The sequence below is a fragment of the Pristiophorus japonicus genome, chromosome X, assembly GCF_044704955.1.
Source record: "Pristiophorus japonicus isolate sPriJap1 chromosome X, sPriJap1.hap1, whole genome shotgun sequence".
NCBI classification, from domain to species: Eukaryota; Metazoa; Chordata; class Chondrichthyes; family Pristiophoridae; genus Pristiophorus; species Pristiophorus japonicus.
Window position 1 is genome coordinate 35,712,416 of NC_092010.1, and position 24,848 is coordinate 35,737,263.

The 24,848-nt window shown below is 45.5% G+C and overlaps 1 protein-coding gene and 1 pseudogene across 5 annotated transcripts in view; both read right to left on the reverse strand.

Annotated features, from left to right (window-relative positions):
• LOC139240978 (electroneutral sodium bicarbonate exchanger 1-like) overlaps positions 1 to 24,848 on the reverse strand; it is a 235,062-nt gene that overhangs the window by 80,800 nt on the left and 129,414 nt on the right. For all 5 annotated transcript variants that reach the window (XM_070869603.1, XM_070869604.1, XM_070869602.1 and 2 more), the window contains exon 3: positions 4,737 to 4,880. In XM_070869603.1, coding sequence (XP_070725704.1) covers positions 4,737 to 4,880 — 144 coding nt within the window. The remainder of the gene's footprint in view (positions 1 to 4,736; positions 4,881 to 24,848) is intronic.
• On the reverse strand, positions 4,566 to 4,731 carry LOC139241039 (U2 spliceosomal RNA; annotated as a pseudogene).

Genomic DNA, 24,848 nt, shown 5'->3' on the forward strand with positions numbered 1-24,848 from the left:
TTGATTGCACTATTCCTATCTAGATGTCCCGCTATTTCTTCCTTAATGATAGCTTCAAGCATTTTCCCCACGACAGATGTTAAACTAACCGGCCTATAGTTACCTGCCTTTTGTCTGCCCCCTTTTTTAAACAGATGCGTTACATTAGCTGTTTTCCAATCCGCTGGTACCTCCCCAGAGTCCAGAGACTTTTGTAGATTATAACGAATGCATCTGCTATAACTTCCGCCATCTCTTTTAATACCCTGGGATGCATATCATCAGGACCAGGGGACTTGTCTACCTTGAGTCCCATTAGCCTGTCCAGCACTACCCCCCTAGTGATAGTGATTGTCTCAAGGTCCTCCCTTCCCTGTTATGGCTGATCCGATCACGGACTCAGGTTCACTTCCCTGCCCGCCCCCTTATTTCCTTATCAGTTAAGAAACTGTCTATCTCGGTCTTAAATTTATTCAATGATCCAGCTTCCACAGCTCTCGGAGGCAGCGAATTGCACAGATTTACAACCCTCTAAGAAATTCTGCCTCATCTCAATTTTAAATGGGCGGCCCCTTATTCCAAGATTATGCCCCCTAGTTTTAGTCTTCCATCATCAGTGGAAATATCCTCTCTGCATCCATCTTGTCATCCTTCCTAATTGTTTTTTTTGACTTCTCTCCTAATTTTTTCGTATTCTCCCTTATCATGCACTCTCCTGCTACCTTATGGCTTTGTTCATCCATATGTTCATCTGCTCTGGTTCATTCCTGTGCATGGTATTTGATGGAATGGGCTTGATGGGTCAAATGGCCTTTTCTCATTCCCTGGCTTCGTAAGCAAGGCTATTTTACTTTCCAACATTGAAACAGTGCCCTTGCTGTTGCCCAAACTGACTGTCCTGGCCTATTCCAAATGTTCCTGCTAACTCACAGCAGGAACGTACTGTTCAGTTTTATGGATTGCTTCCATTCTGACTCACCAGCTTTAAAACATCTACAGGCAAGACACATTTTAGTTCATACAGAATAAGCAGTGCTATTAATGATGTGAAATGTATTTTCATTTATAAAATATCCTCTGGTGCTTTGTGAACAAGGTGCACGAATGTCTCGCTTAAATTATGTTAGTTTTCTTTCTAAGCACTCGTGGTAATTTAGTAGGAAGCAGACGGTCCCAGAAGATTATAACTGCATTTCTTTCATTATCCTCTAAATATGCAATCTAGATTTTAAATTGCATTTTCCTCAAGTCTAAAATTTCTATCAAGTATCAAGTAGTGTACAACACTTTAAAAAAAAAATCTTCAAAGAGCCCTGTCCATTTGCAACATGTCAAGCCTACTTACATCAATGTCTCATCTTGTGCCTAATCTGCTATTGACAGGTTGATTAATTTTGATATTTCAGATCTAAATGCCAAAATTTGTGGCCAGGTTTGTCAACATGTCACCAATACCACAACATTCACCAACTAAGGCCTGTTGAGGGGAACAAGGCGACAGGTATTCATGGTCACATCAACCAAAGTCCAGGGAGGAGGGAATTTAAAAAACAAAACAGGTTTACCAATATCCAGTGAGCCCCTGCAGCTGTCAGGCGAGAACAAGATTAGGCTCAGCTGTGATGCCCTCCATAGATGAAAAACCTGCCAATGCCCATCGTCTGGCCTCATACAAGAAAAATGTCACTTGGATGAGATACCAAACAGCCTACCCTAGCTTTGGTCAAAGCTTTCAGGAGCAGAGGGGAGAAAATTGGTGGCAGGTTAGGAACAGGTACCTTCAGAGAAACTAAATACTTGCACGAGGTTTAAAAGGCGTTTCCAGATATAGTCTTGAGGAATGCAAGGATGTTTAAAAACCATTTATCCAGTTCAATTACCACAGAATTACATAGAAACTACAACACGGAAACAGGCTATTTGGCCCAACAAGTGTGTGTGTGTGTTTATCCTCCACATGAGCATTAGTCCGAATCCCTTATTCCTTTATTCTCTTTTCCTTCAACCACCTATCCAAGCTTATTAAATAGTGACATGGGCTCTGCTTCAAATCACTAAGTGCATTTCAGTGTTTCACAACCCTCTGTGTAAAATGTTTTTCCTGCTCTCTGTTCTAAATTTCTTGCATTTAATCTTGTATCCATGTGCTCTTGTTCTGGACCACTCAACCACTGGAAATATTATATTTCTATCTACTGTTCCATCCCTTCATAATTTTAACCACCACTTAATTTTTTTAATCAAAACAGCCCCAATTTTGAAGTCTTTCTTTGTATTTGTATGTCCTCATACAGGCAGTATCCATGGTAACGAGGTGGGCCTCGATATTAATTTGGGCTATTTACAGCAGTTCAGAGTGCTCAATGGGACAAAGTCAAAGTCATCTGGGGGTCTTTTCTCTTGAAAAGAAAAGGCTGAGAGAGGTGACCTAATAGGAGGTCTTTAAAATGATGAGAGGTTTTGATAGGAGTAGATAGAGAGAGAATGTTCCCACTTGTGGGGGAAGAGCATAACTAGAGGCCATCAATATAAGATAGTCACCAAGAAATCCAATAGGGAATTCAGGAGAAACATCTTTACCCAGAGAGTGGTGAGAATGTGGAACTCACTACCACAGGGAGTGGTTGAGGCGAATAGCATCGATGCATTTAAGGGAAGGCTAGATAAGCATATGAGAGAGAAGGGAATAGAAGGTTATGCTGATGGAGTTAGATGAGGAAAGATGGGAGGAGGCTCGAGTGGAGCATAAACACCGGCATTGACTGGTTGGGCCGAAAAGCCTGTTTCTATGCTGGTTATAATTATTAGAGTATGTCGTTTGGGGACTATGTCCTTGGGAAATCTGCTACCGGGTCAGTGGGGTCAGTGGCTTTTGATTAACAGGCAGAGTATAATTGGAAATGCAGCTTGCGCATCTTGCTGTTTTTTGCCTGTCTGGCCCCTCCCCTTTACTGAACTCAATCTTGTATTCTACCTCTGACTGTATAGGTAGTAAAAGTGGAACGGTTCGTAAGTGTAATTTACAGTACTGGAGACTTCTGGAAATAGTGCTGCATATGAAATATGGAACCAATCCAACTTCATTTGTTTTCATTTAGTTAAGGTTTGCTCAGCACGAGGAGGAGTCATCTTTGCCAGTGAGGAGTATCGGCCTAACCTGGCCTTTGTGAGCTAGCTGTAATGTGGTGGTATTCGTATACTGCATGTTTCAGTTAATGCAATTGAGTAAGGTCTGCGCTGCTGCCATAGGCAGAGTAGAGCTGTTGCACTGTCTTGTGTTACCTAGCGCTTTGCTCTAATGAATTCATCTTCTTTCACCACAGTGTCCATGAGTTGGGGGCCCTCTCCATTCCGAGCGGGGTAGGACTCGAGGATGTCAGCAACCATGTGTCAAACAGGAATAATCAAAAATACTGTTTTCCTGTATATATGCTATGGGAAACAACAGACATCAGACAGCCTGCAGGCTTAGCCATAACTGACTCCATGTTTCACGTTTCTACTTAATGTCAAGACATATCCAAAAGCAACTCAATGATTTTGATTTACTAAAGTAGAAACAGATGAAAAAAATTGTTGTGCTGTAACTCCTATAAATACAATACCTCTGGTTAGCGCCTCCGGGGGGGGCAATAATGGGGCGCTACCGGCTCGGTGACTGGGCGCGGCGAGTGTACCGACACCCATGAACTTCCCTTCCAGGTTACCGGCGGCGGTAAACCCTAACGCCACGATTTCCTGCGCCCCAGGATCGTGACGTAATCCAGTGTGCGTAGCGCAGCGATCAGATACCGCCCCGGGTGTGAACTTCACTTCCGCCCCCTGCAGTATTGCCGGGCATCAACACCGGCACCTGCAGGAGGCATTGTAAGGTAGGCCGGCCGTGAAAAATCTTTATTTTCAGCCCTCAGGTCATTTAAAAAAAAAACTGTCTTCCGCTGCGATTGATCAGGCCTGCCGTCTGTTAGAGTGCTTGGGGGCTGATTGTTGTGGATCGCAGCTGCCGTCAGCGAGCAAGGGATTCTATTTCTTGCAGAGCTGCTGCAATGGCCCTTCCTTTTAAGGGAGGGACGGAGCCTCCGGTCCCAGTAGCGCTGCACGGGATATTGGGCAGCACTCTGCCGCTACTGCCCCTGTTGCCTGGTTTAGCGCTCCAAGAGACATGGTAGCGCTCGATTTAGCGCTCCACTTCCTTCCTGGAGCGCTAACCCAGAAGTTCGTGTCGGCTTCACTTGCATAGTGCCCTGCAAAAGTTATCGCCCCAAACTGATCGCTATGCAATTTCTGGCCTAATAAATCTTCAAATAAAATAATCCCTCCCAGTGTACAATGCACAGTCCTCTCCCCACTTTGCAGTCCAAATTTTAGGAAAATTAATAGCACTTTAGATATATTTTAGTATGTGTGCGTGCAATATGCATTTACTACTTTGGAATTTTGAAGTGAGAAAGTGGGTATTCCACTCAAAGATTTATGGTAAAAGATGGAATGCGTCTCTTTTTTTTTGTTCATTCTTGTCAGATCAACTCCAGCGCCAAAGATCACTTTGCGCTACTACATTTGATCTTAGCCAAAAGGCCGAGAGGGAAAGCTGCACCGTTCCTGGAAACACTGCAATACCAGGTCGGTGCGTGGAGTGGACGGAGCAAGCCTCTGTTCCAAAAATCAATTTAATATTTGGTCCCCAGATAGGGGATATTAAACTGATAACAGATACTACACTTGATCTTAGCCAAAAGGGATGGAATGTGTCTCACCATAAGTGAGATTATCCTTTTCTTCTTCCTGGGTGGCATCTTTCACTTTATCTCGCTTCTTGTGCTTTGATCCATGGGTCCTGTGATGTCGGTGGCTCTGTCTACCCAGAGGCATACGCACACCAACATACAAGGTTCTATGTCCTATAAACAAGGGAAAAAATATAAACATTACACAGAACACACATACAATTCTAAATACAGTTGGAGATTTTCAATGATCACTATGCAAATTAGGCTGCAGTTAAACTATCAACTGGCTGTGATATGTGGCCAGCACATCCTCACTGTACTGCAAATGGCAATTCTCTGCCCAAACCCCTTCATCTCTCTCTCCACTTCCGTAAAACCTTCAATCGACAGTGCCTTTGGCTATCTCGCCCAAGATCACTCCTACTCCTCTGCTCGGGTCTGACCCAATTTCCATCCATTAACACATACCAATAAGTGGATATCGACTAACGAGGGCAACTACTATCCACACTCTTGTTTCCACTATCCATAGATGATGATTTAGGACAACCGACATTCTGAAAAACCAACCTCCTACAGTCCTTCCTGAACCATCATCATGGCCTAGTTGGGCTCAGCAACAAAATGAAAAAAGTGTAAGGTCCCATCAACAATCAGCTGATAGAGAAGCAATGCCCATCAAATACATGAAAGGCAAAAAAAAAGACATTGCATGCGCCATGAATGGTGCTGAAATAACTAAGGGTGAAGCTGAAAACAATTTCGGAGTCTTTGTAATCTCGTTGCTCAACATGTCCAACTAGTGCAGAGCAGCAATCAACAAAGCCAATAGATATTGAACTACATAGCCAGAACAGTAGAATACAAGAAAGATGAGGTAATGATCAAACTTTATAGTGCTCTGGTTAGACCACACCTCGAGTAGTACATCCAGTTCTGGTCACCAAGAAAGAGAGAGACATTCAAAGATTGGAGACAGTCCAGAGAAGAGCCACAGGGCTTATCCACAGTGTTAGGCGTATGAGTTATGAGCAAACACTGGAGAAACTTTGGCTTTACAGACAAAAAAAAGGTGACTGAGGGGTTATCTTAGAGGTATACAAGATTGTTAAGGGTGTAGAAAATGTTAACCCGGAATTAGTACATTAAATTAAACCATGGGAGTACAGCAAGGGTTCAAACTGGTAAAAGATCATTTTAGGACGGATATCAGCAATTATTTCTTCATACAAAGTAATCAAGGGATTGACTTATGAGGAAAGGCTGAGTAGGTTGGGCCTAAACTCACTGGCGTTTAGAAGAATGAGAGGTGATCTTATTGAAACATAAGATTCTGAGGGGGTTTGACAAGGTGGATGCAGAGAAGATGTTTCCACTGATGGAGGAGACTAGAACTAGGGGGCATAGTTTCAGAAGAAGGGGTCGCCCATTTAAAACTGAGATGGAGGAGGAATAATTTCTTTGAGGGTTGTAAATCTGTGGAATTCGCTGCCTTAGAGAGCTGTGGAGGCTAGGTCACTGAATATATTTAAGGTGGAGATAGACAGATTTTTGAGCGATAATGGAGTAAAGGATTATGGGGATCACGCAGGGAAGTGGAGTTGAGTCCATGATCAGATCAGCCATGATCTTATTGAATGGCGGAGCAGGCTCGAGGGGCCATAAGGCCTACTCCTGCTCCTATTTCTTATGCAAGATGTGGAATAAACTTTCAGCTGGTGTTATGGAGGCAAAAACCTTATCATTTAAGAAACAATTGGATGCTCCAATGGGGGAAGGGCGGTTACAATCTCTATGGATGGGTGAATTAAATGGGCTGAACAGTCTTTCTCATCCACAATTACCTTATGAACAAGTTTATCCAGTAAAAGGAGCGAGTCTGCCACATTCCTTGCTACATTTGATAAATTAACACTTAATTATACTCCGCCACTGAATTGAGACACAAATTAAATTGAAGGAAACTATGTAGCATTAAGTTAAGTTGACACACACTTCCATGTATGTGTGGCACTTGCTCTTTAAACACGAGCACAGGTAAATCTTTTCTATAGATTTTATGCATCATGACTCAGATAGAAAGAGCAGCAGCAATCTTCCCTTACTTGGGAACAAACATAGAAAGATACTTAATTAAAAGATATTCCCATTCAACTTAATTTGCCTACTCAACATACAAGCCCTGTGATTTATTTCCCAGTCAAAAGATTCTCTGCTATTTTTATGAGGTTGATGAACTTTGAAGACTCTTAAAACATTACATAAGGCAGGACTTTCTATCAAACCTGTCACAATGCTTAACATAGACTGCACAACATGTAATTAACACTAGGGTATAACGAGTCCACACCAAGCTGTTTTTGTTTTTACACTGTGAAAAAAGTCTCCACAATGGAGTACAATTAGTATAATTGTGGGAAATGACAACTGTTGGAGATAAACTTACTCCATCATGGAAGAACTTTAGATAGAAAAACAGTATCTGTGCTTGGGAAAGGAGAGAGCTTGAATCACTAGGCCCTGGAATGTTAAGATGCAGATTTACACATCCCCAATCTACTACACACTAATTAAACCAGTTATAGCGCTGGTTTTGTATCAATGTGCATCTGAAACTATAAAATCATAAAAGTTTATAGTAAAAAAGACCACTTGCTGAAGCATTCCAGACTAGTCACACTGCCTGCTCTCCCAATAGCCATGTATCTTCCTCTGCTTCAAATATGTATCCAATTTTTCCTTTAAAAAAGTGTATTGTCTTATCTTTGTTTTCAATACTACTTTCTCCAAATGGTACCTACCATTGAAAGCACAAACTGCTTTGCCAAATATATAACTCCAAGTACCTTTCCTGGGACTTAGTCAAGTTACTCTCCTCCAGTTTCTCCTTTTTCAACTTTAGCCCTGTTAAGGGACCTTTCAACAATGATTTTTTTTTGCAGCAAAGATCGTCCATTGCACACACATTGAACGGACTCTTTCCTTATCCCAGTTACTTTTACTTGATGCTAATCTCTTCCACTATTAATAAACGCACATTCCATTATATTAAATCTTACTCGATTCAGTATAGTAGAAATATGTCAATCTGCCAACTATTTATTCATGCTCACCTGTTCCGATTAAGCATGAATTGTTCCTCAGCAGAGGAAGAACCGCTTCCCCAGTGGCTCAGTGAGTTTCCCATGATTGGTGAGCCTAACAAAGCAATCCCTGATCTGAACTGGGTTGGGGTGCAACAGTTGGCCTCAGTGATGACAGGATCAGGTTCAGCAATGACGTCTGCTGTGGTCAAATGTCCTGATGACACTCACAGCGAAAGCTCATGTATGAACAATGGCCATGAGCAAGGAAAACACGAGGAAGGGGTGGAGGAGGAAAAACTTCCTGCCAAAACAACAGAACCACTGCCTGGAAAATGTGCGCTATTGTAGGTCACTTAGAGAAAAAGACTTGCATTTCTATAGCGCCTTTCACGACCACCAGACATCTCAAAGCGTTTTACAGCCAAATGAAGTACTTTTGAAGTGTAGTCACTATTGTAATGTGGGAAACGCGGCAACCGATTTGTGCACAGCAAGCTCCCACAAACAGCAACGTGATAACTAGCAGATACAGTTTTTTTGTGATGTTGATTGAGGGATAAATATTAGCCTAGCACACCGGGGAGAACTTCCCTGCTCTTCAAAATAGTGCCATGGGATCTTTTATGTCCACCTGAGAGAGCAGACGGGGTCTCGGTTTAATGTCTCATCCGAAAGACAGCATCTCCGACAGTGCAGCACTCCCTCAGTACTGCACTGGAGTGTCAGCCTAGATTTAGGTGCTCAAGTCTCTGGAGTGAGACTTGAACCCACAAACCTTCTGACTCAGAGGTGAGTGTGCTACCCACTGAGCCACAGCTGACACAGTTTAATCAAAACTGGCAGCCTGCTAACTCCTCTTGAAATGTATTTCGCATTTGATCACTGAGAACTGATAGCAATCAGATAAATTTCCACTCTAGCCCATCTCGACCCAGCAGTGGAATAAACGAAACCATGCCAAAAGGGCAAAAAGTCCATTCATGGTCAGATATAACATAGATGATCCATTACGATTTGATACTGTTCCAGGCGTTCAGTAAATGCTAGAATTGTAATTTTGTGTTCCGACAGAAATAATGCTACAATCTTCAAATCTGTTGTGACTGTTCCATTGATCCCTTTGTGGAGAACTGACTGTTCCTAAAAAAAAAAAGGAACATTCTGGTTTGTTCATTATTTTTATAGTGGCAAAAATTATAAGTTGACTGGACCCTCAAGATGCCCCAAAGCACTTTACATAATATCTGATTAAAAAAAAAGCCAAATAGTTCAGCAACATTTAAAGAAATGGTCGTATTGAATGAAATGTCATATTGGTGTTGCTGCAACTCTTCTAAATTGTTGAAAGGGCCATGCATTGTAGAAAGCTCCTTTAAAGAGGCACTGGCCTTATGAAAAGGTGGTTAGCAAACTATTGTGTGCGTTTGGGGAGGGAGATAGAGGTGCACCATTCTCTCCTTCTCCCAACAACTTCACCTTGCAAGTTGCACAATAACGTATTTTGATGGGATGCATGTCATCTGGTCATGTGTTCGCAGACAAAGAAGAAAAGCTTTGACTAGCATATATTTTAAAATGAAGACTGTGCCCCTTTAAAGCATCAATTCTGTGCTTTCAGAAATGTAATGCCGTTTGAAATGTTAGTAATATGTCCTTACTATACAGTACAAATGCACACGAGGCCCATACTTGAGAGAAGGTCACGGTGACCAGTATCCTTTATTAGCCAGCACTGAAGTGAAGGTGGGTGGAGCTTCCCCTTTTATACCTGAAAGTCCAGATTAAGAGTGTCTCCCACAAGTTCACCACCTAGTGGTCAGTGTTCTCACGGTGTACAACTTAGGTCAGTTTATACATGGGTTACAATGACATCACCTCCCCCCCCCCCAAAATCTTATTGGGATCACAGGTTAAGTCTCTCTGATGGTTTACGTTCCCTTGTAGAGCGCCGGAGTTGGGGATCCGGTTGTTGGACGCTGGCCTGAGTGTCTGCTGTTTGTGGTGCCTCAGGCCTGTCCGGACTGCCCACAGTGACTGGGCTCTCCTCCACTTGGTTCCGGTGTTCGGTCACCTGTGGTGGAGTGAACTCTACATCATGTTCTTCCTCTGCTTCTTCTATGGGGTTGCTGAACTTCCTTTTTGTTTGATCCACGTGTTTGCGGCAGATTTATCCATTGGTAAGTTTAACTACCAGAATCCTATTCCCCTCTTTGGCAATCACAGTGCCTGCGAGCCATTTGGGCCCTGCAGCATAGTTGAGGACAAAGACATCAATTGACATCAATTGAGGTCATTGACATCAATAAATCGCGCGCTCACATTCCCATTATGGTAGTCACATTGTGACAGGCGCCTGCTCTCAACAATTTCTTTCATGATGGGGTGTATAAGGGATAACCTGGTTTTGAGCGTCCTTTTCATTAGCAGCTCTGCGGGTGGAACCCCTGTGAGCGTGGGGTCGGGATCTATTGGCCAACAGGAGGCGTGATAAGCGGCTTTGTAGGGAAGCCCCTTGGATTCTGAGCATCCCGTTTGATTATCTGCACTGCTCGTTCCGCCTGGCCGTTTGAGGCCGGCTTGAACGGTGCCGTTCTGACATGGTTGATACCATTTCCTGCCATGAAGTCCTGGAATTCAATGCTTGTAAAGCACGGGCCATTGTCACTGACCAAGACGTCCGGTAGACCATGGGCCCGAACATTGCCCGTAGACTTTCTACCGTGGCAGAGGATGTGCTTGAATTTAAAATGTCACACTCGATCCATTTGGAGTAGGCGTCTACTACAACCAAAAACATTTTCCCCATGAAAGGACCCGAGTAGTCCACATGGATGCGTGACCATGGCTTGGCGGGGCAGGACTAGAGACTAAGGGGGGGCTTCCCTGGGCGCATTGCCCAGCTGGGCACACGTGTTGCACCTGCAAACACAAAGTTCCAGATCTGCATCTATCTCTGGCCACCAAACGTGTGACCTGGCAATTGCCTTCATCATGACAATGCCCGGGTGCTCATTGTGGAATTCTCAGATGAACACCTCTGCCCATCTGGGGCATGACTACTCGGTTTCCCCATAGTAGGCAATCGGCCTGAATCGAGAGTTCATCTCTGCGTCTATGAAATGGTTTAAATTCCTCAGGGCATGCCCCGTACGTGGCTGCCCAGTCCCCATTCAGGACACATTTCTTGACTAAAGACAGTAGCGGGTCTCTATTTGTCCAGACGTTGATCTGACGGGCTGTCACGGGTGAGCCTTCGCTTTCGAAAGCTTCAACAGCCATGACCATCTCAGCAGCATGCTCGGTTGCCCCCTTGGTGGTGGCTAGTGGGAGCCTGCTGAGTGCATCGGCGCAGTTTACAGTGCCCGGTCTGTGCCGAATGGTATAGTCATAGGCGGCTAACGCGAGTGCCCACCTCTGTATGTGGGCCGACGCATTTGCTTTTATGGCCTTGTTGTTGGCCAAAAGGGACATTAGGGGTTTGTGATCTGTCTCCAGCTCAAATTTCCCACCAAACAGGTACTGGTGCATTTTTTTAAAAAAAACTGCATATACACATGCAAGCGCTTCCTTTTCTACCATCCCGTAGCCCCTTTCTGCCTGGGACAGACTTCTGGAGGCATAAGCTACCGACTATAACTGACCCTTGGCAAACATGCTGCAACACATACCCGACCCCATAGGATGATGCATCGCACGTTAAAACACGTTTCTTACATGGGTCATATAGCGTTAACAGATTGTCAGAGCACGCAATTGGTTATGCTCCATCAAAAGCCCTTTCCTGGGTGTCCCCCCAGACCCATTCGCAACCTTTGCGTAGGAGCACGTGTAACAGCGTGCTCAATTTGGGAAGAAAGTTACCAAAATAGTTCAGGAGCCCCAGGAATGAATGCAGCTCCGTCGTGTTATGGGGTCTGGGTGCTCTCTGGATCGCTTCCGTTTTGGACGCAGGAGGTCTGATCCCGTTTGCTGCTACCCTCACCCCCAAGAATTCTACCTCTGGAGCTAGGAAGATGCACTTCGCCTTTTTCAGTCGCAGCCCTACCCGGTCCAGTCTGCGCAGCACCTCCTCCAGGTTGTGGAGGGGTTCTTCAGTGTCCGTGATGAGGATGTCGTCTTGAAAAACCATCGTCCTTAGAATCGACTTGAGGAGCCTTTCCATGTTTCGTTGAAAGATCGCGGTGGCCAAGCGAATCCCGAATGGAAATCTGTTGTACTCAAACAACCCCTTGTGTGTCGTGATGGTGGTCAGCTTCTTCGACTCACTTGCCAGCTCCTGGATCATGTAAGCTGAGGTCAGGTCCAATTTTGAAAAAAGTTTCCCACCGAATAGCGTCGCAAAGAGGTCCTCCGCTCTCGGTAGCGGGTACTGGTCTTGGAGTGACACCCGATTGATGGTGGCCTTGTAATCACCACATGTCCTGACCGATCCATCTGCCTTGAGCACCGGCACAATCGGGTTCGCCCAGTCACTGAATTCGATTGGCGAGATGATGCCTTCCCTCAGCAGGCGGTCCAATTCGTCTTCTATCTTTTCCCGCATCACGTACGGCACCGCTCTGGCCTTGTGGTGTACTGGCCTGGCGTTTGGGTCTATGTGAATCACTACCTTGGTCCCCATGAAAGTGCCAATGCCGGGTTGAAAGAGAGTCAAATTTGTCCAGGACCTGTGAGCATGATATTCGCTCCACAGAAGAAATTGCATTGACATCGCCCCATTTCCAGTTCATGACAGCAAGCCAACTCCTCCCCAGCAGTGCGGGACCGTCCCCTGGGACAATCCAGAGTGGCAACCTGTTCTCCGAATCTTTGTGGGTCACGACTACCATGGCGCTGCCTAGCACCGGAATGATCTTCTTTGTATATGTCTGAAGCTGTGCGTCAATTGGCAATAATTTTGGCCTCCTGGCCTTGGACGCCCACAACTTGTCGAACTGTTTGATACTCATCAGGGACTGGCTAGTTCCTGTGTCTAGCTCCATTGATACTGGGATGCCATTGAGGAGTACTTTCATCATCGGTGGCGTCCTGGTGTATGAACTGTATATGTGCTCCACATGAACTCGCTGAACATCAGCTTACAGCGATTTCCCCCAGTGTACATTTGGCCTCGTAGGGCTTACATCGGGCCCGTCCTCCTCGTACATCAACCTGGCTGCAGGCTTCCTGCACATATGTGCCAAGTGACTGCTGACGTTGCAGTTTCTGCAGGTATATTGCTGATACCTGCAAGCTCTGGCTGTGTGTTTGCCTCCACACCTCCAACATGAGCCGTTGTTGGAAACAAAAGGTCCATTACCAGTCGATCGTCTCTGACTGTCTCTGTAACTGCTCTTAAGCGCACCATTGACAGGTAGTGATGGCCCCATTACTGGCCGCATTGTCCCTTGCGATGGCCTGAATCGCCGTTCAGCTAGCCATTGTCTCTGTTGAATTCCCCCTTTGCGTTCGACTACATGCTCGGGCATGTCCGATTGCCCCTGTCTGCCTGGAGAACTGTGTGCTGCGTTAACAATGTTGACTCCCTGTCCATTTGCTGCATTTAAACCGAGATTTTTGTCAATCATCATTCTGGTCTCTTCGTCCCCAGAGATAAATGTCTGGGCCATCAAAGCCGCCATTTCCAAGGTCAAGTCTTTGGTCTCAATCAGTTTCCTGAAAACCCCAGCGTGCCCGATGCCCTCAATAAAAAAGCCTCGCAGCATCTCCGCTCTGCATGCATCTGGGAACTTACATAGGCTTGCCAGTCGCCGGAGGTCTGCCACGAAGTCTGGAACGCTTTGCCCTTCTCGCCACCGGTGCGTGTAAAACCGGTGTCTCGCCATGTGCATGCTGCTCGCCGGTTTAAAGTGTTCCCCGATCAACTTACTGAGCTCTTCAAAAGTCTTGTCCGCCGGCTTCTCTGGCGCGAGAAGGTCCTTCATCAGGGAGTACACTCTGGATCCACAAACCGTCAGGAGATGAGCCCTGCATTTGTCGGCCGAATCCTGTCCCAGCCATTCCTTAGTGATGAAACTTTACTGTAGTCTCAATAAAATCGTCCCAATCATCACCAACACAGTACCTCTCGTCTGTGCTGCTAGTGGCCATGCGCACGTGGTTTAAATCCCAGTTTCTCGTCGCCAATATGTCCTTACTATACAAGATAAATGCACACGAGGCCCATACTTGAGAGAAGGTCACTCTGTGACCAGTAACCTTTATTAGCCAGCACTGAAGTGATGAAGGTGGGTGGAGCTTCCCCTTTTATACCTGAAAGTCCAGGTGAGGAGTGTCTCCCACAAGTTCACCGCCTAGTGGTCAATGTTTTCACGGTGTACAACTTAGGTCAGTTTATACATGGGTTACAATGACAGTTGAATACATGACAGTTAGGACAATGGCAACACCTTAATATCGTGAAATGATCCTTTCGCACCGTCACAAGTATATTCCATCACATTTGTTTTTTTTAATATAAAGTTCAAAAGGAAATACAATCAGCAGCCATTATCAAAGGGACTAGTCTGAAGCTGGCCTACAGCCACATGGTTCCCAGAGACAGGGTTGATTGCCAGTCACAATGACAGCCCCAGGATTGGAGTACAATGCCTTCACTGCATCCAAGTACATTCTTTCTCTGAAAGAAAATGCAAGACAGAGAGCTAACCAAAAGCACAAGAGACTTCCCAGTTTGTATAATATAATAAATTTGCTATGTATGGCATGCAATCCTTATTTGGGCATCACTATTCTGTCACACCTCAATTTCCCCTCATTATAAAGCAACCTGTCCGACCTGCACACATCTACCACTAGATGCAGATTCATAAGCCCCAGAAGCTGCAGATCCCCAAACCTATACCTGCAACACACATGCCAGCCACACATGCACACTTTCAATTTTGGTGGAGAATGACCTGAAGAAGTTGACTGGCGATTGAAAACAGACAGTAGAGGGAGTGAGATACAGTAGACCAAGCTCCATAGTGTGGGCGTAGATTGGCTGTCACTATACTGCAAGATCTTCACTAAAGTGCTTTTATATCCCCCGGCCTGCGAGAGAACACCATCAGCAGGTCGGGGGATATAAGAGCTGGAGCCAGCCTCGTCAGGGAGCAGCGCCAGCCGTTCCAGGAGGGTGACGGATTCGAGGAGGGCGACTGGATTGACGTCACCAAAATCCAGGTCGCCGATTGGAGCGTGGGCGGGACCATCGGCGGGGTTGGGACCCAGGCGCAGGAGGAGAGACGGCGAGCAGCAGAACAAGATCGGGGCGGAGGGGTGGCGAGGGATCGGAGCCCAGGAGAGCCGAGGTTGGACTCAAGAAGCGGCAGGGTCGTGGCCTGGGAGCAGCGGTGTCGGAGTCAATGAGCGGCAGGGTCGTGGCCTGGGAGCAGCGGTGTCGGAGTCAATGAGCGGCAGGGTCGTGGTCCGGGAGCAGCGGTGTCAGAGTCAATGAGCGGCGAGGTTGGAGGCGTGGTTGGAGTCGATGAGCCCAGCAGCAAAAGTGGGGTATAACAACAGTGGGGTCGGTGCCCAGGGAAGGTGCAGCACGGGCCAGCCCACACTGCGATCTATGGACAGTAGGAGTATGTGTGCATACTAGGTCCATGCAGTAGAGCTGGTCTCCAGTCGCCCTGGTTAATCCTTGCCACTGGACCAAGACCTAGCTCTGTCAAGCCCGTGTGGTGGCTGGTGTGTAACGGCCACCACATGTTAAAAAAATCCACACAGGCATCTTCCACCCTTCAACATGTAGTTTGGGATCCGGAATGTCAGGTCCCTCATTGAAACACCGGTGAACTCATCCCTTTTTTGGTGTGGAAGTGGGTCATCCTCGACACGAGGGACTGCCCGATACTACAATAATACCCCACAGATCAAAGCAAGACAAACCATTCCACATTGCTCATTATGCACATCTAGTCTATGGTGGGACGCTGTTTATTCAATCCCTTTGTTACAGTATGGTACTTCAACTGGCTCACAATCTCTTACCTCTAGAATATTCAGATTCTACGGGGGAGATTCAACGGCTCGTTCAGGTGCTAAAGAGCCTCCAAGGTGGCCAAGATGGTGTCTTGAGCTGAAATGCCGGTTTAGCCCGCATTTAGCGCAAGCCGCCATCTTGGTAAAAGGAGTTGAAGCTTGCGCTAGGAATGGCTGCCCAGAGGATTGTTCAGGGGCCGATTGCCATTTAAATTGCCCGCTAATGCTCATTAAAGGAGGCTGCATGGCATTTTGGTGGCTAGCGCTTGACCTATGCCCTCTTCTAACAGTGACCAGCTGATTGGAAGTAAACTTGTTATTGCTGAGGATTTCAAGCACTACTTAAAAAAGGTACATCACATTTTACTGTTCACTTGTTGCTGGAGATTTGAAGCGGACTTTTGAAACCCATCAGGAGACTTTCTGGGACACTTGGTCAAGACTTCAACACTATCAACATTTATTCTGGAAATTCTCTGAGGACTTCACCGAAAAAGGAGTGTTGTGCTACTCCACCAGGAGAAAGGAAGTGCTTGGTCATTAGTATCTTGCTAGGGGTCCCCCTTGGTCTGCACGAGGAATCAGAGGAGGACATGAGTGTTGTGTATGGAGAAAGAGTCAGACTGATCACTGTGAGCTCAAAGTAAAGTGTGACCATAGTCTTTTATTGCAGGTCTCCAGAGTGCTTCTCGAACTTGTGAAGCCTCCTTAAATACCTGTGCTCCCAAGGGATTATGGGATCCCTTGGGACTCCAGGGGATGAGCCCTCTGGTGGCTGTACAGAGTAAATGCAAGTATACATATATAACAATGAGGGCAGGCAGAGCAGCATCAGCTACTGCAGGAGAGGGGGACTGGAGGGTGAGGTGGGAGACTGGAGGGTGAGGTGGGGGACTGGAGGGCGAGGTGGGCTCTTCCCTTCTGCAGGTACAGGACATCCCTCCTTCTCTGGACTTCCTCCACAAGGACCTCCAGTGCGAAGTCAGAACCTGTGCGCCCTTTCTCTCGGTCCCTGAGCCATCCTGAAGCCTGCTGCTGTGCATCAGGCAGCCCACTCCACACCTGAAAATTACATCTAATCAGTGCTCAAATGCTAAGCCTGCAGGTATCTGTTTTAGCACCTCCAAAAAAGTTCAAATTATGGTAATCACTAATTAAGACCAAAACTGTGTGCTGAAACCAGAGTTTCAAACAGTCGTGCCTTAGTAGCACAGAATCAATTTAGAGCCTGTTTTCACCCTTTCACCAAAATAACCCCCAAAACTCCATGCGCAAGTTGCAAATGAACATTAGAACATGTGGGCTAGCATGTCATCATAAACTGGAAGCCAAGATGGCTCCACCATAATGCTGGAAGGAAGGAAATCATGATCTTTACACTTTTTAAAAAAGGAGGGAGAGAGAAAACAGGGAATTACAGACCGGTCAGCCTGACATCGGTAGTGGGTAAAATGATGGAATCAATTATTAAGGATGTCATAGCAGTGCATTTGGAAAGAGGTAATATGATAGGTCCAAGTCAGCATGGATTTGTGAAAGGGAAATCATGCTTGACAAATCTTCTGGAATTTTTTGAGGATGTTTCCAGTAGAGTGGACAAGGGAGAACCAGTTGATGTGGTATATTTGGACTTTCAGAAGGCTTTCGACAAGGTCCCACACAAGAGATTAATGTGCAAAGTTAAAGCACATGGGATTGGGGGTAGTGTGCTGACATGGATTGAGAACTGGTTGTCAGACAGGAAGCAAAGAGTAGGAGTAAATGGGGACTTTTCAGAATGGCAGGCAGTGACTAGTGGGGTACCGCAAGGTTCTGTGCTGGGGCCCCAGCTGTTTACACTGTACATTAATGATTTAGACGAGGGGATTAAATGTAGTATCTCCAAATTTGCGGATGACACTAAGTTGGGTGGCAGTGTGAGCTGCAAGGAGGATTCTATGAGGCTGCAGAGCGACTTGGATAGGTTAGGTGAGTGGGCAAATGCATGGCAGATGAAGTATAATGTGGATAAATGTGAGGTTATCCACTTTGGTGGTAAAAACAGAGAGACAGACTATTATCTGAATGGTGACAGATTAGGAAAAGGGCAGGTGCAAAGAGACCTGGGTGTCATGGTACATCAGTCATTGAAGGTTGGCATGCAGGTACAGCAGGCGGTTAAGAAAGCAAATGGCATGTTGGCCTTCATGGCGAGGGGATTTGAGTACAAGGGCAGGGAGGTGTTGCTACAATTGTACAGGGCCTTGGTGAGGCCACACCTGGAGTATTGTGTACAGTTTTGGTCTCCTAACCTGAGGAAGGACATTCTTGCTATTGAGGGAGTGCAGCGAAGGTTCACCAGACTGATTCACGGGATGGCGGGACTGACCTATCAAGAAAGACTGGATCAACTGGGCTTGTAGTCACTGGAGTTCAGAAGAATGAGAGGGGACCTCATAGAAACGTTTAAAATTCTGACGGGGTTAGACAGGTTAGATGCAGGAAGAATGTTCCCAATGTTGGGGAAGTCCAGAACCAGGGGACACAGTCTAAGGATAAGGGGGAAGCCATTTAGGACCGAGATGAGGAGGAATTTCTTCACCCAGAGAGTGGTGAACCTGTGGAATTCTCTACCACAGAAAGTTGTTGAGGCCAATTCACTAAATATATTCAAAAAGGAGTTAGATGAAGTCCTTACTACTAGGGGAATCAAGGGGTATGGTGAGAAAGTAGGAATGGGGTACTGAAGTTGCATGTTCAGCCATGAACTCATTGAATGGCGGTGCAGGCTAGAAGGGCCGAATGGCCTACTCCTGCACCTATTTTCTATGTTTCTATGTTTCTATAAACAGCCTCCACCCACTATTTTTGTTTTCAGTGAGGCAAGCCCTTTGATTGTTTCTGCTTCAATAGGGGTACACTGTGCAGCTGAGAGATAAAGCCAAAGGCTGTGGAAAAAAAATGCAGGATTTCATTCCAGGTATTTGCTAATAGACTGAGATTCTTGTTCTTAAAAAAAAAAAATCATGCAATTTAGGAGAAATCCAGTTCTCTTATAAACTTGCAGAGCAAGGCACAAAACAGAACCCTGAAGAACTAATGGAAAAACGGTCAGAGGATGAACCACCAACAACAAAACAGAGACACTTGGATCAAATGATCATCGTGAGTCAAACAAAATTACTCCTTTCCATCCGTCTTCAGTGATCTTAATATTGTTGGTCTCAGTCTATTAATGAGTCACTGAAAGGCAGCTCTAGCCTCTGGTAGGAGAAGAGATGCGTTGATGTTTTGTGTGTCGATCCAGTAGGGTGGGGGCCTGTACCTGGATATTGGCTTGTCTTTTCTCATTTCAGGTGTTGACAGAGCGGTGGTGTGTCTGCCATTTTGTGATTTTAGTCCGTATTTCATGTATTTGCAACTCCGCTTTTTCTTCCCCATGCTTTTCTCCACCTTATTTATCTATTTTCATACCTCTTTGTTCCTTTAATGACTTTTCATAGTCTCAGATTATTATTTTTTTTAAACTCATTATCCACCACTTTTTAACTTTTCAAAAAGCTGGTTTTCTGCCATTTCACTCCTCGGCAATCCAGATACTTTTACCTGGTTCTCCTCCCCCACCCCCCATTTGTTCAGTCCTGCTTAGAAACTCTTATTTTCCCATATCCAGTTCTGACGAAGGGTCGACACCCAATATGTTTGCCGTCACTTCTCCCTTCAGATGCTGCTTTGCATTTCCAGCATTTGCAAGTCTATCCTTTTTATTTTACTGTTTAATCTCCTACCACTTCTCTGCTAGAAATGCCTGAAAGAAGTTCTATCCCTCTTAGTGCCATGACTTCTGCGCATTTCTTTCATCCTGTTCACCGTCATGGTTAACCCTTTCCTTTTTTTATGTAACTGTATATTTGCCCAAACTATTTTTCCACAGCCACGTCTCTCCCCTCAGCACCCGTTCAGTGATTTCATACAATCCACTCTCTACCATGCACCACTGCACACATCTTAATGACCTCTCCCTTCAGGAGCCTCTGCTCAATCCATACAACAGCTCTTCTGGTCTTCACTTCCATATCACTCTTCGTCTCATCTGTTGCTTTTTAAAAAAATGTTTGCAAGGACCAGAATCACAAGGAGCTCTTGAATGCCAGACAATCCCCTATTTCTCGGACTCTTGTTAACCTTGATAATAAAATAAAATACGTGAATTTTGGCCTTGCACATATGAGACAGTAGGACCCAAGACATAGGAACAAAGCCAGTAAAACACATGTCTTGCACGCGGCTTTGACAACTCTGATGGATAATCAGGATGGCAGATGATTGGAATGAGTAACTCCATTTTGATTACCCTTTTAAATGGAGCAGTGCATCGTCAGAGAAGTGTCCTATCAAAGGAGGGTTAAGATTTCATGTTCAGGTACTTAGACTTCCAATCAGCAGCCAGTGAAGGAACTATTCCACGTCGATCAATCCCACTGATTTTTTATTGTATGAAAAGGTATCTGTGCCCCAGCAACTGCATCCCGCCCAGTTACTGACATTTGAGCAGCCGCCTGCACAGCATGCTCTCCCCAATATGATTTTTGAAATCAATGGTGTAATCAGCTGTTGGTTTACAGTCTACTGGGTAACCAAATTATTTGGATAAGGGGGTTTTATGTGCACAAATCATTGAAGGTGGCAGGGCAGGTTGAGAAAGCGGTTAAAAAGGCTTATGGAATCCTGGGCTTCATAAATAGAGGTATAGAGTACAAAAGCGTGAAAATGATGATGAACCTGTATAAAACACTGGTTCGACCCCAACTGGAGTACTGTGTCCAATTCTGGGCATCAAAATTTAGGAATGAATGTCTAAGAGTACAGAAAAGATTTACAAAATGGTTCCAGATATGAGGGACTTCAGTTACATGGATTGACTGGAGAAGCTGGGGTTGTTCTCCTTAGAGCAGAGAAGGTTGAGAGGAGATTTTATAGAAGTGTTCAAAATTTATGGAGGGGTCTGGACAGAGTAGATAGAGAGAAACTGTTCCAATTGGCAGATGGGTCGAGAACCAGAGGACACAGATTTAGGGTGATTGGCAAAGGAACCAAAGGCAATGCAAGGAAAAACTTTTTTATACAGCGAATGATTGGGATCTGGAATGCACTGTCTGAAAGGATGGTGGAGACGGACTCAATTACTGCTTTCAAAAAGGGAATTGGATAAGTATCTGAAGGAAAAACAAATTGCAGTGCTACGGGGAAAGGGCGGGGAAATGAGACTAGCTGAGAGTCGGCACGGGCTCGAGAGGCCAAATGGCCTCCTTCTGTGCTGTAACCACTCTGAAGAGGTGGAAACAGGCTGACCCAGGAGGGTTAAGAGAACGGATGAGGGCTCCTTTCCACTCTGAGGAATATATTATTTGTCATGGGCAGACAATTCCCAATACATTTCGGGGAACAGTGAACTTTTGTGTACTTGATGGGTCACTATAGCTTCAAGAGCTTCTCAGTACATTTAAAGGGCAACTTCAGCAGTGGGAGTCACAAATCTACATTATTGAATTGATCTACATGCAGGTTCTACATGATCTACGTCAGCTGCAGCTCAGTGGGCAGCACTCTCGCCTCAGAATCAGAAAGTTGTGGGTTCACACAAAAAAAAAAATCTAGGCTGAGGGAGTGCTGCACTGTCAAGAGGTGCCGTCTTTCAGATGAGACGCTAAACCGAGGCCCTGTCTGCCCTCTCAGGTGGACGTAAAAGATCCCATGGCACTATTCGAAGAAGAGCAGGGTCATTCTCCCCAGTGTCCCAGGGCCAATATTTATCCCTCAATCAACATCACAAAAACAGATTATTTGGTCATTATCACATTGCTGTTTGTGGGAGCTTGCTTTGTGCAAATTGGCTGCTGCGTTTCTTACATTACAACAGTGACTACACTTCAAAAAGTACATCATTGGCTGTAAAGCACTTTGAGACGTCCGGTGGTTGTGAAAGGCACTATATAAATGCAAGTTTTTCTTTCAGGTTGGGCTGTAATGCATGAAAGCATTACTTAATTGAAGAATGCCAATTTTAAGTATGGGCATGAACTGCTCTTATAAAACAGATGCATGTCTTATTTTTGTCTGCTAATAACTATAATTACATGGAACAAAACGAACATACAGTGCACTTTGTAAACTTCATGTACACACTACACACTTCAGTAAATCCCACTCTTCCCATCACCTCCCCTTCTCTTCTCGTTCTCTCATGCGTTGTGCAAAGTTGCATGGCAAACACACCAGCCATACTGCTAGGGGTGTCGAGGCACTGACTCAATGAGAGATTGGAGCAGGAATACCCCCAACACGATAAAGAATATGTGGCAGCTGTGGCTCAGTTTGTAGCACCCTTGCCTCTGAATCAGAAGGTTGTGGGTTCAAGTTCCACTCCGGAGACTTGAGCACAAAAATCTAGGCTGTAACTCTAGGGCAGTACTGAGGGATTGCTGCATTGGCGGAGGGACTTTCAGATGAGACGTTAAACCGAAGACCCATCTGCCGCCTCAGGTGGACATAAAAGATCCCATGAAGAGCAGTGAATTTCTTCCCGGTGTTCTGGGCCAATATTTATCCCTCAATCAACATCACTAAAAGATTATCTAGACATCATCACATTGCTGTTTGTGGGAGCTTGCTGTGCGCAAATTGGCGTATTTCCGTATTTCCTACATTACAACAGTGACGACACTCCAAAAAGTACTTCATTGGCTTTGGGACATCCGGTGGTTGTGAAAGGCGCTGTAGAAATACAAGTCTTTCTTTCTAAAATCAAAAGACTCTGCATAGGTTTTCTTCAAATTACAAAAAAGATTGCTGGCAGCGCGTTGGAGAACCAGATCCTTGCGGTTCAGACATCATCATAAGCCATTGGAGCAGACACATGGGGGTCGAAATTCATCAGCCCGCCGCCGACATTCCTCCTGAAGATCCCTCCAGTGCCACTTTCAACGTGGTCTGGAGGGGAGAGCCCGCTGATGTCAGCGGGCGGCAGAGTGGCGCAACTGAGCTCCCGCCTGCCGAGCTCCCAGATTCCTACGGGCGGGAGTTGGCGGGACTCGGCAGCAGAACGGGAGTGGACCGCTGCGAGGATGCTGGTCTGTCCCCGATGGCAAGTCTGAAGAGCTAGAAAAAAAGTGGTGAGTGAACATGTTAAAAAAAAATTCAACATGGGGTCGTCTGAAGGTCTTCGGATAGTTTTTGTATTTTTTTTTTGTTGGTGATTTTTATTTTTCCAGCTCTTCGACCCTCTGTGGGCCTGACTCCATCCTCGGTGGCACTTGGGCGGCAAGCGCCTCTGCCACCAAGAATGAGACCTCCCACCTACTGCCACCCAGATTGGCAGTGTACATCGTCCATTTGCTGCCTGCCGACCTTCAAGGGACCTCAGCCATGAATATCCCGCCCAAAGTACCGTCCGGTACCTCGGCAGCCCTTGGGCGGGCGGAGGCCTTGATGGAAATCGGCCCCATGGTCTGGACTCCAAAAAGGTTATTATTATCTTATCATGTCCCTTCCTAGCCGCCATGCTTGCTGACAATGGCAATGATTTCCTTTCCCCATCAATACCACCATTGTCACCTGCTCATCAAAAACCCACCTCAGCGCTTGTATGCTTGCCAACTTCCCTTTCCTCTCCAGGGCCCTTGAACATATCACAGCCCATCACTATGCCCATTTTTCCTGCAACTCTGTTTGAATCCCTCCAGTCTGGTTTTCACCTCTCCGCACCAAAACAACAGCCTTAACTAAAAAGTCTCAAATTACATCTTTTGTGACAGTGACCATGGTACATTCTCTCCCCTTGACTGCTCTGCAACCTGGTCAACCATACCACCCACCTTGAATGCTTCTTCATTGTCCAGCTCCATGAAACTCCCTTGCTTGGCTCCACTCCCACCTATCCAAATATAGCTAGACCATCTCCAGCAATGGCTTCTCTTCCCACCTCTATCATCAGCTCAGAGTACTCCACAGATCTACCCTATGGCGCCTCCTATTTCTCATCTAAATACTGCCCCTTGCCATTTGAGGCATTTAAATGCCAGACAGATACTGAAGAAGGGGCATTGGGATTAAAGAGTTGTCATGGCTAACAAAATGGGGTACCAGGCTCAACAAGACAACTGACCTACTCCTGTTCTTGCATTCCTGGTGGGGCATGTTGAGCCGGTGGGCATGAAGACTCCTCTGCATCTATGGCTTACTGGGAGGTGCATTCCAAATTCCTGCAATCCTTTTGTGCAACATGTTTTTCCTCTGGAATCACTTTGTTCTCATAGGAGAATCCAGAATAAGGGAACCAAAGAGTTGCTCCCTCTCTACCCAGTTAATTTCCTTCATTATGTTAAACACCTTGATTAGATCACCCCTTAATCTCCTCGTCTTCATAAAGTGGAGCACCCAGAATGGAACAGAACAGAATATTCCAAATGAGGTCGAACCATCACTGCATATTTTCAGTAGTACTGGCTTTCTTTTATATTCTAAAGCTCTTTCACAAAACCATGCTACATCTCCCTAATCAGTTAATATTTTTCCAACTAATCACTTATTCTGTCCTCGATGAGGAATTCTAGCAGTTTTCCCACTACTAACATTAAACTCATTGCTTTGTCCCTTCCTGCCGTTTGAATAATCCTCCTCCAGCATTATCCCCAAATCCACTGACTTCAACAAAGTAGTACGATCACGTAAATCCCCAAGAGTTCAAATCTAAGCTGTGAAACTATGGTGCATTCTCAGGAACGAATCGCATTGCAGCTCAGTGTGGCTTTCAATTGGCAGCTAAGCTCAAACTCTTGGGTCACACTTCCTGGGAATGTGCATATAATCATTTTAAAGTTAATTCCAGGAAACAGCATTATTTTGTTTAAAAATGTATACAGACTAATAGAAGTTACTATTTTCATCAAGAGTACAAAATGCTGCACTTTTTTCCTCATGAAGTTGCTAACAAGAGAGTTAAAATGCATTATTCTGCAGTGAGCTTGATAGTTGTCACTGATATCTTCACAGAGCACAAGCACACACAGCTTCGAACATGGCAGGCAGCGCTGTCGGAAGCCTC